The sequence below is a fragment of the Dinoponera quadriceps genome, unplaced genomic scaffold (genome assembly GCF_001313825.1).
Source record: "Dinoponera quadriceps isolate SergipeBrazil2010 unplaced genomic scaffold, ASM131382v1 scaffold3162, whole genome shotgun sequence".
Taxonomy (NCBI): Eukaryota; Metazoa; Arthropoda; class Insecta; order Hymenoptera; family Formicidae; genus Dinoponera; species Dinoponera quadriceps.
In genome coordinates, this window is record NW_014557929.1 from 447,714 (window position 1) to 462,009 (window position 14,296).

At 45.5% G+C, this 14,296-nt stretch overlaps 1 protein-coding gene across 2 annotated transcripts in view; it reads left to right on the forward strand.

The window, feature by feature from the left end:
• Window positions 1-1,205: 1,205 nt before the first annotated feature.
• The window catches only part of LOC106749514 (glutamate receptor ionotropic, NMDA 2B), a 115,754-nt gene continuing 102,663 nt past the window's right edge, over window positions 1,206-14,296 (forward strand). Inside the window, exons 1-2 of one of the 2 annotated variants that reach the window (XM_014629038.1) lie at window positions 1,206-1,302; window positions 4,090-4,261. In XM_014629038.1, coding sequence (XP_014484524.1) covers window positions 4,096-4,261 — 166 coding nt within the window. In that variant the 5' untranslated portion in view covers window positions 1,206-1,302; window positions 4,090-4,095. The remainder of the gene's footprint in view (window positions 1,303-4,089; window positions 4,262-14,296) is intronic. The other variant, XM_014629035.1, reaches the window with a different exon arrangement.

A 14,296-nucleotide genomic window follows, 5' to 3' on the forward strand; every position in this document is an offset into this window, starting at 1 on the left:
AGCCGGAATAACAGTTTCGAAGCCGTTCGTCAAAGCCGTAGATCGTCCGTCGAATCGGCAGGGCGCGCGGGGGGCTGAGTTAGATTTTACAGATTTCGCCATCAGCCAACAGACTCCGATAGACGCGACCTGTCAGAAGCGAAGGGCATTTCGCATCCGTGACTGCGATGACAGGCGGCCGATGGCCGATCGATCTGCCAATCCGCCGGGAAATGGTTCGCGTGCGCGGATGTGCGTCGCTTCGAAATACGATTCGCTCGTAAAAGCGAGGGAGCTTTGAATCGAGTCGCTCGTGAAGATTCACGGATACTCGCGCACGCCGTCCCGGCGACGCGTCGATCCCGGACTTGGCGAACTGCGAACTCTCGGTCGGGATGATAGTACGAAAACGGCGGGACGGGCGGGGCGAGCCCGGCAATTAAGCGCGACCCTTCCCCCGAAATGAATCCTTCTCGTATTTGCCGCCGACGTTAAAGTAGGACAACAGCTGTACGAACGACGGGGCCTCTTAATTAGAGTGCTCCTCGTCTCGAGCAAGAAGTATCGGCGCGCGACTTCTCGCGGGATACCTTCGGCTCGTCGACTCGCCGCAAATTGCGCGTTTAATCGCGTCTGTTCCTCACCGGAGTGGCTTCGCGTGATTCAAGGCTCGAGTGCCGCAGCTGGCGGCAACGGAGTATGTTATTCACTGCGCCTTATCAATGAACGGCCCGTAAATCTCTGTTGCAGGGCTCACCGGTACGCAACGCGATGAGACGGCGATGCCACGTCGGCGGAGGCGCGCGTCCACGCGATTGCGTCGCGCCGTCGCTGCGCTGAGCAGCTCGTCTTAGATGGAAGCGCGGTGCCCGAGGTGCCGAGGCAGCGCGACGACGACGTCGGGACGGTGGCAAGCTCGAGTCGCTGGTCGACGGATCGCCCTGTCGCGATAAAGATAAACGAGAGGGGCACGTCGGGGCGAAACGAACGAACGGGCCAAACGAATCGCCCGCCATGAGGATCGCGTGCGTCCTCTGGCTGCTGGTGTCACCGTTGCTGGCCCTCAGTCTGTCGGGCGGCAACGTGACCAGAGGCGGCAGCGCCATCAAGATCGGCACCAGCGACAGGGGCACGCTCCCCAAGGGCTTGAACGTGGGCAGGGGCAACTCCGGGGTTCGCATCGGCGGCAGCAGATTCTCCAATTCCACGAGGCAGCGCTCGTTACCGACCACCACGACCACCACCACGACCGCGCCTCCGGCACGCTTCACCTACGCACCGCAGTCTTCTGTGGGGAACAATTACAACATAACCGGCCTCAAAGTAAGTCGCTGTTAAATGATGTGAAATTGCTCTGGGAAGAGATGAAACCGTTCGAGTAATACTTATTGGGGGTTTCGGCTGATTTTCAAGGGTTTCTCGGCTCAAAAGAGCAATTGTGAACAAATGAAAATCATACATTGGGTGCTTTCTGAATTTGCCCAACGAATTCCATTCGAAGCATGAAGTGACGGTGAGATTCGCTCAAATTTGAACGGCCTCTCGCTCACGTAGAGCGAATATTCTGCGGTGTAGAATTATGCCGAGTGAATAGTTCCGTTCGAAGTGTGATTTATATGACGAATAAATCTGACGTGTGTGCTCTCATCGGAGGTCTTTGGGGGCAGATTCGCTGAAATAGATTGAAACATTCGCTCGTATCAATTAACAATCCCAACTATAAGTTTAATCAAACGTTCATCCTTGTGATTTCAAGTGGCGCTACTTTCGCTACCGCATCGAATGAATTTTCACTCCAACGGATTTCGAGAGTTTAACAGGTAATACGCGCGATTGGAGAGCCACGAGTAGACAAGGGCCGCTCGAAGTTTCCGCTCGAGACGGCCGTGGATTCGTATTCGACGATGGGAATTGCTCGTGAAATGAAAATCGAGGATACGGGCAAATTGTAGGATAAAAATTCCTTCCCTGATTACCCCCATAGATACGCCTGTTAGCTTCCCGCGAAAATCTCCTCTCGAGGAGGTTTCCTTACGCAGAGATGCACAATGTTTCGCTGTACCTAATTATTCTTCCCGCGAACTTTTCCTCCCGCGTCTTCACAATTCCGCAAGCAATCGACTTATCGCGCGATCTTCGCTCCGCGCGACTTCCTCGCCTCGGATTCTCCACCGGCATCAGCGGGATCGGTTTTAATTAGGTGATCCCCTAGATGAATTATTTCGCACAAGCCTCTTATTTAATTCGTTAATTAAATAAGATCTATTAATTAGTGCCTTCTGCGTGCGCGCGCTCGAATTATTTCTCGTCACGCGGGAGTCTCATTTAAACGGAAAAATTCTTCGGCTTACTGTCTCGCCGGGGTATTCGGAAATAATTACCTTTAATGGATGTTAATGAATTCGTCCGAGTTAGCCGGGAATGATTACCTCGTTACCTTCTGTGCCCGAGGCTTACACGGGGCGAAATTCTCCGCGGTCTCCCTCGTTTCGCCGTCGAATTCATGCATTTTTTCGCGATCTCTTTCAAACCGGCCGCACCGACAGCTCGATTTATAAGTCCTCCGTCCGTTCGTTCAATGTAACATCTCATCCATCTGCGCATCGGGATGAAGTGCATAATTAGTTGGTAGATATACGACGATCTGTTCCGGTTGCGCGATTCACCGTAGATAATCGGAATCACACCACTTATCTCGGGACTAAGTGGTGATTTAAGCGACGTGAGAGTACTTGTGGCGGACTCATTAATTCTTCTTAATAGCTGCGGCGCATGAACGATGCCTTCGTGTGCCGAAGTAAGCACACGGAGATGACGAACGTAGCCACTTGGGAAAATACTTGTACCGTGCGGCATCAAATCCGCACGCCTAAAAATGCCGTATATCCCAAACAGACGGGGTGGCATACAAGACATCGAGCTGAGAGAATTCATTTTATTTCACTTCTTACGTCGCAAATTTCATCAAAGTGATTAAAGCGAGATCTCTCGGGATCTTGTGTATTTAATAATTGCACCGAGCGGGAAGTGTGGTCGCGGCTGCGGGATATCGGTGAAATTGCTACGTGCTACTGCTTGAACAATAGACCGCGCCGATGTCCACGATAGAGAAGGACGCTATCGCTGCTGATAAGCCGAAACGTAAGCCGCTGTCCGTTCTCAGCCTATATCGCTTTATTCATTCGCACCGATCGATTTATGCAACAGGTGCACGCGCGCTGGTCTATTCTTGCGATAATAAAGTGAACGGGACGCCCCCTCGCTGCAGTTTTCTGATCGCTTCTAGCACTTAGTACATTGTTGGCGGATCGGTGATACTTTGAATAGAGGTAGTAATCGCGGAAAACTGTAATCGGCTCCATTGTCGGCGTATCGCCGTTATTATGCAGGCATAAAAGCGCATTATCAAGATCGCGATATTGAAAACAGCAGACAAAGAAGCGAGAATCGATTGTCCGATTCAACGAACCGATTACACGGACGGATAACAGTACGCGTTAAAAGCCAGCACGTGGTTCCCTCTTACTTTGGTGGACCGAATTCTGAGGTTTGCTCACGCGTATTTCGCTGGTTATTACGTTCGTGTCGCGCGGAACGACTGGGAGAAAGTCACAATTTGCACAAATTGACGAACGAACGGCAGATCGATGAGGCGTTCATCGTCACAGCCGCAAGGTGCAACGCGTGCCAATGCGGACGAGCGTTCCAATGACGGTAATGTTAAAATAATACGACGTGCAACGGATGTGCGCGCCTTCGCCGACAGGCGATCGCGCATGTCAGCGGACGCTCATGCTTATGGCATTCGCTCCTGAACTCGAACCATTTGTAAACGGTGGCGGACGTCAACTACGTCTCGGCCGAAACTCCGGCGAAATATCATTTCATGCAACCTGTTGACGATCTCGCTCCGCCATCGTTTGACAGAGGGAGAGCGATTTATCACCAGCCGTGACGACGAGCGCGTTCTCTCTTTCTCTTTCTCTCTCGTTTACCGCCGGTCAGAATTGCCGGGCGAAACGCGATGCACGTCTGAACGCGCGGCAGAGAGAAAGCGTAACACGCACCTTCCACCGAAATTTCATCTTGACTGTGTCATTTGTGTAACAGGTGGGCATGATGGTGCCGTACAAGTCCTTCGGTGTGAGGGACTACACCAGGGCGGTCACCACCGCTATCAACTCGCTCCAGAGGAGTACGAGGGGTCCGCGGCTGGGGCTCTTCCAGCGCTACGATCTGCACGTGAAGATAGCGATGAAAGAGCTCACACCTAGCCCTACCGGTGAGTGCTGCCATCAATCAATGTCGTTGCTCTAATATTTGCTCGTCCCCCCTCTCTTCCCCCCGTTATAGATGGTGATCTGGAATTATAGGTGAAGGCTTAAATGGTTGGCACGTCGAACTCGCGGGGATGAATGTAAAAGTCTTGATAAGTCCGTGAACTAATTGTTTCCGAGATATCTATCTCTTCGTTGACGCATATATTTTATTGACTTAGTTTGGCACATTGAGGATCCAGTCAGTTTTCCGATATTTTAATATTATTTATAATCTTATTTAAATATGTATAAATAGGATTATTAGTATGCAGATATTATAGATAGTTTTGGAAGCGCAAAAAGTAAATTTAAAGAAATGATCGCAATTGTTATTTTTAAAATAGATAATTGAAGATGTAAAAGAAGATGATATATTGATTTTACACACGGTGGAAAAAAGATTTGTTAGTAAGTACTAAAGTTTGATTGAACATTTGCCGACCGAATATTTGATTATTGCAACCAAATCATTTAGTTCCGAATGCTGTATATACAACACTACATATAGTTCCGTATATTATATATCGTATATTTAGTACACGGAACTAAATTATTTGGTTGCGTTAATCAAATATTTGGTCGACAAATATTCATCGAATTTTAATTTAACTTACTATCAAATCCTTTTTTCACTGCAGAGATAAATAAAAAAATATCACTTGCTTTGAAGAAAGAATTTCATGTTTATATGTACAATCATATAAGATTGTACAAGTATAGTATCTTAATTTTGCTATTTTCGCAAAAAAAAAATAGGATTAAGTATACACATCTGCAATTTTTTAATATTGTCTTCTCTCCGTCAAATTTCTCCAAAGAATAAATAATTCCGAGTCGTATCGAAATGAGGCTCATTATTATTTCTTTTTAATCTTTCAATTCCTTTTAATTTTTTCTTTGATCTTTTTAATCGCACTTTGTATCCATTAAGCACGGAGAACTGGCCTGATTTACGATACATTACTAATGCAAGCTGAAGCTCTCTCACTCTCCATCGCGGAGCAATTTATATCTCCGCCTCTGCGAACGATCGATATTTTCTGTCGCGATAATCTAATCTTACCAGTCAATCTTCATTTCGAAGGATGAGGTCACGTCTGTCAGAAGCACGGAAGACGTTGTCTTTCGATGGATTTTGTTTCGAGTCGCTACGGGAATATCGATGATTATGTCGATCCAAGCTTTCCGTCACTTCGACCCTGCGGAAGTGCACTGAATGGCACCTGCCGAGTTACGCAATACGACTGAAAAATTCCTTCCCCCCTTCTTATTCCCAGCCCCGTTACATCAGCTGGCCGCTCCGCCACGTGGTCGATCTACCACGTGGCCGTTTATCCCGCTCACACGTGAGCCGAGAACTTACGCAGCGCGCCAACGTTCCCTAACGTGAGCGTGCTGAAACTTTAAAGGGCCGCAATTCGCGAACGAATTAACGTAGAGACGCGGCAAGAAAAACAATCCTCATCGCACGCACAATTCCGCGCGTCAATATCGCTCTTCTGTCGCGTATGTTTGTTTGCCTCTCTGACTTTCCTGGCTTAATTAAGTCTTCGCCTCTAATTCCGAAAACAGAATTTCGGAATCCAGAATTTATCGCAGTATGTCTCTTCGACGGTAGATTTACGGCCGCTTTCACAATTTCTGGTTAACTTAATCGACCGGTTAAGCGTCAACTGTGATTCGTTCCATTAATTCGTTTAATGCGGTTGAGAATGCGGCATGCACAGCGTGCAAGAGACGAACTTTTCCTTAACTCCCTAAGCAGATCCAACGCTGCTAATGTGCTCGACTTTTAATCGAGAATATACGATGAGTGATACGCATCTCCCGTTAATTCGCAGGAGAGATTCATCGAGAGATCAGAACGCGCTCGGACGTAATCAGTGAGAGGTATCGCCCGATCGAAGATGACTTTTTATCACCTTTTTATCGGCGAAGTCACGCGCGAAGCCGTAAATCTTAGCCGGATTTTTCGGAATCGCGCGACCGCCAGACGACTGAAAGAGGGGACGGACAATCTCATAGATCGATTCGAACCCATTTCGCGGGACATCGAAAGCTTTTATGGCGGCGCTGCTCGACCTTTATCGCAAAAAAAATCTCAACGTCGGATTACACGCTCCCTTCGCCAGTATCGTTCCCACCCGCCCTCGGCGTACAAATCCGCTCTTTAATCGCGCGATAAAAGTCCTCCTCGCTGTCAGCCGAATGCAAAGTGCGGTGATCGCCGAATTTTAATTTCCGATTTCTCGCCGGGCGAAATTCCACGCGACGTGACCTACCTTCCGAGCGAGGTCGCTCCGAAAAGCGACGACGAAGATCGCGATTTTCATCCGGGGGAGCTCGTCCGCCATGTTGCGAGATTTAAATGAGGCCTCGAAGCATCAGGCAGATATATACGCGTCCTCGCGCGCCCACGGCCGATTCTCCGAGTTGAAAACACGAAGTGTTCCGGGCGCAAAGTTTCGCGGGCGGAAATTCTCCCTGGGCAATATCTCGCCGGAAACTGTTTAACGAGTCGCTCGTTAGCTCCGGCGACGCGAGACGAAAGAATAGCTCGGACTCGTCAGATGATATTACTCCCCCGGCCGCGTACCGCAACACTCGTGTAATCGCACGGAGAATTCCGGGTGGCACGGGATCATTAATTAGTACAGGGAGCCGAAGCCAGGCACGCAAAGGAAGCACGCGCGGGCCGGGGATTATTGGAATCCCGGAGCGGATAATAGGCAGATGGTCAGGGTTATGTACGGAGGATGCACAACTAATTGACGAATAAACCGGCGCGCCGGCAGACCCCGTAATTTTACACGTGCGCGATCCGTTTCCTTCCTCGGTGAGCTAACTGTTGCCGCCACCTCGCCGGGAAAGTAACGACCGGACGAAGATGTGTAACATAATGCGAATCGATTTCGCGCGTCGTTTGCAAGCGACCGTTCTTCCATTCCATCGTTCCTCATCTCCTCGTTCTTTGCTCCACCGTTCTGTCATTCGGTCTGCCTCGTGCGGAAGATTCCGTTAAAGCTGTCCCTCTCCCGACGCACAAATATTTGGAAATGATGCGCCGAGCTGGACACTTCCTTCCGATGTCACAATGCCTAGGGAATGGGAAATTAGTGGAGTTTCCCCGCATAAAACATGAGGATCACCGTTCGACATGCCGCCTTCCGGAGGTAAAATCGGACGAAATAGTGTTTCATGTTTTGTACAGAAATGCCAGGGTCGTGCTATTTCCTTTTTTTTCTCTAATACATACGAGCTTGCGAACTCCGCAAAATCGTGATTCAACGGCTCACATTGGCTTCGCCTTTTTGCGTTCGTGGATCCGAAACATCGACGTCCGGATTGAATATTTTAACGTCGAGAACGTTCGTCTCGATTTCAATGCAGCCGAGAGAATGAGAGGACGCGGCGAAATACAAGTTATTTGATTCACTTTGGATTCTGACGGAGGTGCGTAAAATGCATGTATTCTACGCGCTTCTCGTGCGCGGGTTAATTCGTGGGCGCGGCTTTGTATTCAATTATTTCCCCGAATAGAATGGAGGCGCGCCACGTCGACGCGGATATTGATTAAAGCGAAAAGTCTGATATAAATAAACTACGCGGATCGCCAATCGAGCTAAAGGCGAACGGAGGGACGAAGCTGGACGAGGATATAAATCAACCGGGGATATCGACACGCGAAACCAAAACATCCCGATTACTTTCATCCGGATCATTTACAACTCAAATGCGAGAGCAACGTTCGCGGCTAACGATCCTATCGGAGAGAACATTGAATTCAAATCCGTCGTAGAGGGAGAAGTAAGACAATAGATTAAGTATCGATTACGTCGAAGCAAGAAACTTAGAATTACACAGACCGACCAGAAAATGTTTGTCAAAATTTCCCTTTTGAAAACACGTTTTCTCGTCGGTCGGTTTTATTAATTTGAAACGTTGCTACGAGGATGAATCAATAATTATCCGCATTCTATTCATAAGATTCGTTGCAAAAACGGTAGAGAATTTATATGCACTTTATTTTCCAATGTAATTTCTTTGATTTTCAATACAGTTAGTCCAATGTGTCCCGAGTTTCCTTATTCTCTCGGGGGGAAAAAGTCTACCACCAACCTACACAGATTCGTAACACAAGTGCGATTAATTATTGACTCACCCTCGTATATTTGTTCATCGCTATTATAAAATAAAATCGTATTAGCTCGTATAACTTCGCGTTATCCCCAATCATTGGAGAGCTGTCAGATTTGACAGCTGTCCAAATCAGTTCACGAGTTTTATTGAAAAATCGCAGAAGTGTTATTTTATATTAAGTACAATTTATAAAATATTGTAAATATTGCCAGAGAATCGTCAGATATAAGTATACAATAAATAATCGCATTTAATCATCATAATCGGATATCGAATCGGGAAAGTTTAGCAATCGGGACAGGCGTTTTAGTTCGTTTCATATCCGTCGTCCGGATATCGATTCGTCCGTACGCCTGAAACTTTTTATCGTCGTTGGAATAATTTAAAAACTTCCCATATCTCTCATATGTTAATGGAAATGAATTTTTGCACACTTCTACGCGGAACGTTTACTGATGAGACTTCGAGTGCACGGAGAAGACAAATCTGTCACAAAACCGTTGCAACGACGTTACGCTGCAACAGCAAAAAATTATTTCTCTTCGTGTAACAAAATTTTTTTGTGTAGCAATACTTATTCTCCCCGTGTGCTATTTCTTCGCGATATGTGCGCGTGAGATTTAGTACCTCGATAAGAAACGAGTGTGCTTGAAAGCGCCGTGTTCCCGATGTTCTTGGCAATTCCGGCCGCTCTCGGATATTCGTCGGGTCCATAGTCGCGCGGTAAATGACAGTCACAGCGTGTCAATGATCGGTCATTCGTGAATCTGCTATCGACGCCGGGCGAAAACTTTGTTCCCCTCCTCCTCCCGTGCTCATCGGGAATTGATAAAAAATCGGATTCGATTTGGAATCGGATGTTTTCATGCTACTGCGCCCGTTCGGAGGAAAGAGACGTCGGGCGCAGCTCCGCCACGTAAATCACGCTGGGAAACTGGACGACAGCCAGGCGCCGCGCAGACATCATCATCGCGTCCAGTCTTCCTGATGGATACGTCGGCCTAGAAACGGCCGTCGCAGCCGTCGCTATCCGGAAGCGCGCGGCTCGTCTTAAATGAAGGATGTGTCGATCCGCTCTCGGCGACGCAGCTGTGTCGCTTGCCGGCCCATTAAATTCTCGCGCTTTATGATAATCGCGCACGTCGTCACGCGCGAGTGAAATTAACGCAGCCGGCGATGCGAGGATTGCAATACAGTAACTCGGCAGGCGCGTGACGCGCGCCGCTGCTCGCTCATTTTCACAACGATCCGCCGAAGAAGCTTCGTTGCCGAGCGGATTTTTCGAGGGAGAACATAAAGCGTATCTCGGATCATAACTCGTGATGTTCGTTAAATTTACGAGGGACGACGTGTATGCACGTATAACCGGCGATAACGGTATTGAAATATTTCCCAATAGCGCCTCGATAGCTTTCGATAGTTTTAGCGGTCACTTCTGCGTAATTGTGATAACAGTATCGCAGTTATGCAGAAATATCCGGTAAAATCTGTTGAATTGTCCTGTCGTTGCTGCCGAGGACTTTTCAACGAATGCTTGAATGAACAAAATCTGTATTATAAAAACCAATGAAAAGTATAGTGGGTAAACTGTAGAAAAATATTAATGTATCCATAAAATTATCTCGACAGCTATTCGACATACACTTCTTTCATACATATTGACACGTGTTTCTCTGTCTGTTGCTTGATAAAGCGAATACATACAATTTCGCACTCGCGAAATTTCTATTTGGAGATTCCGCGATTTTTTTTACACACGAAATGTATATATTCGACATGTGATTATTTCTATTACATTGCCTAAAAATTGTCGTGTGAAATATTTCTCTAGAATTTGTCGCTCGGCAAATCCAGGGATCTCTGCGAGATTTCGCGTGTATATTTCTTCAAAAAGTCTCTTGTCACGGGGAATGACTTGCTGAAAACCGGAAACAGGCCGACCGCATGGCAAATTGAACATTGCGGTTAAACACAGGTGCCGCAACGGCTGACATGTGCAGAGTAAATCCCAGACCGAGGGCCACGATCGATATTCTTGCTTCCGATATCACCGAGACAATTACTAAAATAACCCTTTTTCCGTTACAACTCGGCTCACATGTTGAAGATAGAAACACCGTGATCCGATAGTGACCTGCGTGTCGGCGCTGTTAATGATATAGTTACGCGTGTAAATAATGAAAGAGACTAAAAGTTTCGCAAAAATGAGATGTAATCAGTAGAGCGACCAACTGGAAAATTCTTAACATATTTTATTTTATTACACGTATTGTGTACAAAATATGTACACAATATTTTAATTTGAAAACTTAACGATTGCATTCGTCAAAGTATTGTTTAATCGATTCTAGACTCAAAATTATAAAATATTTATTATTTAAGACGTTATTTATAAAAAACGTTATTTATACAAACGCGACAACACTGCGTAATGAATCAAATATGAAAAGAAGTGGTAATGTGGCCCGTCACTAAAATAACTTGAAAAATTGATTTTGTTAAAGAAAAGAACAGCATTTTGTTACAAATTTATATTTTTATTCAAAATGAATTCTCTTAATGGAACAATAATATGTATAACCGTGAATTTTTAATGCAGGTACTGATTTACATATCAGAAAGTAGATACGGATTGTCAGAACGACAATTTCTACAAAACAAAGATTTTTAAATTTAACTTGAATTATTGACTTATCAACTTCGACATGGAAACCTCGAAAATGAGGTTACATTAAATATATTTTAATGAGGGGCCAAATTAGCAAAACGCCATGCCATTGTATAACTTTGCATAACTCGAAACATGTACAGCGGAATAAAATGTTTACGAATAAAACATTCAAGTATACACATATTTGTGTTATAATAATGATGAGGAACTATGTGTAATTTGATGCTAAAATGTACCTTGAAAACATTTCGAAAAGCTTAAAAGTAAAAATGCGTTATAACAAATGCCTGCATATTTAGCGCCGCTGTGTAACGGCGAATTATTAAACAAATGTGTTAAGATAACGTTATCTAAAAGTAAACGTTTTACGAGATATTTCGTATCTTTTACTGAAAAATATCAGGATAAAAAGTAAAATATCTTGGAAAATATTCATTCTTGAATAATCTTATTCTAATACTTTTTATACGCCGAATAAACGGAGAAATCAATTTCTATTAAAAATTTCTGTTATATGATTTCGTTAAAGAAGAATGCAAATATGAAGTTGACTTTAAAATGCTCTTGAATTATACAACAAAGGTTATAATCACCGACTTATGCCTCCTTTCAAATCCTACAACCTTTGTTTGAACCACTTTTTTGCCAGTCGCTTCGTTCTCAAGATATTCCACTGTTTCCACACTTAGTAAACCCTGTATATTGATTTCTCACGTAGAAGAGAGAAAGTGAAATTCTAACATGATAGAAAGAGAAATATTAAATTAACTAGTTGTATCAGAGTTAAAGTGTAAGTGCGTTAAAGTGCGATTAGAATCGAATAATTGTTAATAATGACGATGCGATTTTTACATTTTGATAACTGAACGCGCGCGATACGATAGAACAGACTCGTACCGTGCCGAGATTAAAGGCGAAGATAAGTGGGTAAATGAAGCCTCGCTAGGAGACGCGCGATTTTTTTAAATTTCTCCTTTGACGTTAACGCAGCCCGGGAGAGCGGACAATTTCGGGACGGTATTCCACACGCGCTCGACGATGAAAAAAGTTCAGATCGTACTGCGTTCGATCGCTGGTGCAGTTTTTGGATTGTTCGAGCACACGTATCGACGGTTATAAAGCTAGGTTTGTGCTGGCAGCGCTGTACCGTGGAAAATCCATCGGTAATTCCAGCCGGAGTCACTAAAGGAGGTCGCGCCGTGCCTTAAGAGAGCGCTCTGTTGCTCATCAGGCCGAAACAGGCCGACCTACTCAATTTTATCGGTGATTCGATAATGCCGGTGACGTCTGATCGAATTGCCCGGGCTCATCGATTATATAAAATCTCGTTAATCGTCGCGCAACTTAGGAACCGTGCGAGAGAGAGAGGGGTTGGTAAGCGCGAGCTTTCGTGCTCACGGAGCTTGCAAGCTACCGCCATCTGGCGAAAAATGTCGGAACGTTTTTACAAGCGCGTAAATTTTAGAATTGCGCGATCTCATCGTCGCGCCCCGGAAGCGCGCTCTATCGCAATCTTCTACCGCGTCGGTACAGATGATTAATATTTCATTAGGATTTTCTTACGGACGTTTTAATAAACGTCAAATCCCGAGCGTCCTCGGGTACACACAGCCTGCGAACGTGGCATCGTGATTCACGTTATCGCGCAAATATTATCGGCCCTTTGTCTCAAAAAAGGATCCCCTCGAACGAATTAGTTCGGAAAATATGTTTAGAGGAAAAACACAGCTGTGGGTTCGGTTTGAGCGAAGCGGCCCCGCGCTCGCCTCTGAAAGCTTACGAAGTTTGAGAGTGAGGTGGTATAAAGTGTGTTCGCGCATAGAATTTACCACTTAAGCCTCGCCGTTCGCCACTCGCTCTCGGAAAACACTTCGTCCCGCCTACGAATCCTCTTTCATATCGGGGGGAGAAAAACACACACGGCCGAGATTGAGAATAAATTTCGAGCGGTCTTACGTGATTTGAATTTCCGACTCGAGCCGATTCCTCCTCCTAATTTCGGGCTACATCTAACGCTCGACTATTCGGATTACATCGAACCAATTAATTCAGCTCTATTAATTCGGCTTAATGAGAAACGGCCCAAAACGGGAGAGATACGGTAGCATGGCTTGCGATTTGATTTCCGTTTTCCACTCGCCGATCCATCTAATTTCTGCTCGATACGTCGGAGTAAAATAAATGTCGCGAGAACTTTTGTACGTGTATTGATTATATTGAATTCGTCCTAAATTTTACAGAAAACCCGCAGCCGATATCTCACGTTCCTACAGCACACGACAGCCTTCAGATGTTAGATATTAAATAAAATCGCATTGCCGCTTTATTTAAATCGTATTGTATATTTTCATTATCTCGAGATAAATTTATGCAAGATGAATCACGTTAATGAAAGCGAGATGATATCGAAGATATCAAACAATAGCCAACGATCACGTGTAACCTCCGAATTATAGGGATCGTTTGTTATCAGATTAACGGCGACAACGTGCGCGATAATCACTCGTGGGAATTTACACCGAGATGCTAATTACGATCAGAGAAGCGGGATTCGTTACCTCTCTCTTCTCTTTCAATTTGTGAGCGGCCTTCTTGAAATGCCACTGAAAATATTAACGGGCAAATATATCCTTAAACTATTTCTGTTTTCATTCTCCGAAATACGCGCAATATCTGTTTCCAACGGGGATGGTCGATAGTTCGGGCGTAAATAGACCTTAAAGAAAACGGAGGAAGGTATTCGAACTATTCGGCGCGCAGTCACGCACAGAGGTGCGAGAGTTCGGGGTATCTATCGGTCGAAATAAAAAATCAAAATGCATCCGAGAAGTTCGGGAGTCCTGGAGTTCCAGGGATCGTGGAAAGTATAAGCCGCTATAGCCGGACGGATGATTTCCTCCCGCGCTGTACCTCTTCGTTCCTCGATTCTTCTTCTCCTCTGCTTTCCTTTTCTCTCTCGCTGCTCCATTGTTATCCTGGCGACTGTTACAGGCATGCTGATTTATGCGCTTCCCTACTCGCCGGAAGTGGTTTTTATCCGCTGGACGCGCGTCCTCTTCGGCACATAATTTTATTTAAGATATGGCGATCGTTAATGAAGACACAGCGGGGAGAAATATGGCGGTGGAGAAAATGACGGAATATCCGTTATTCAAGGGCGAACTTTCACGTTCGGTTAAAATTTGAT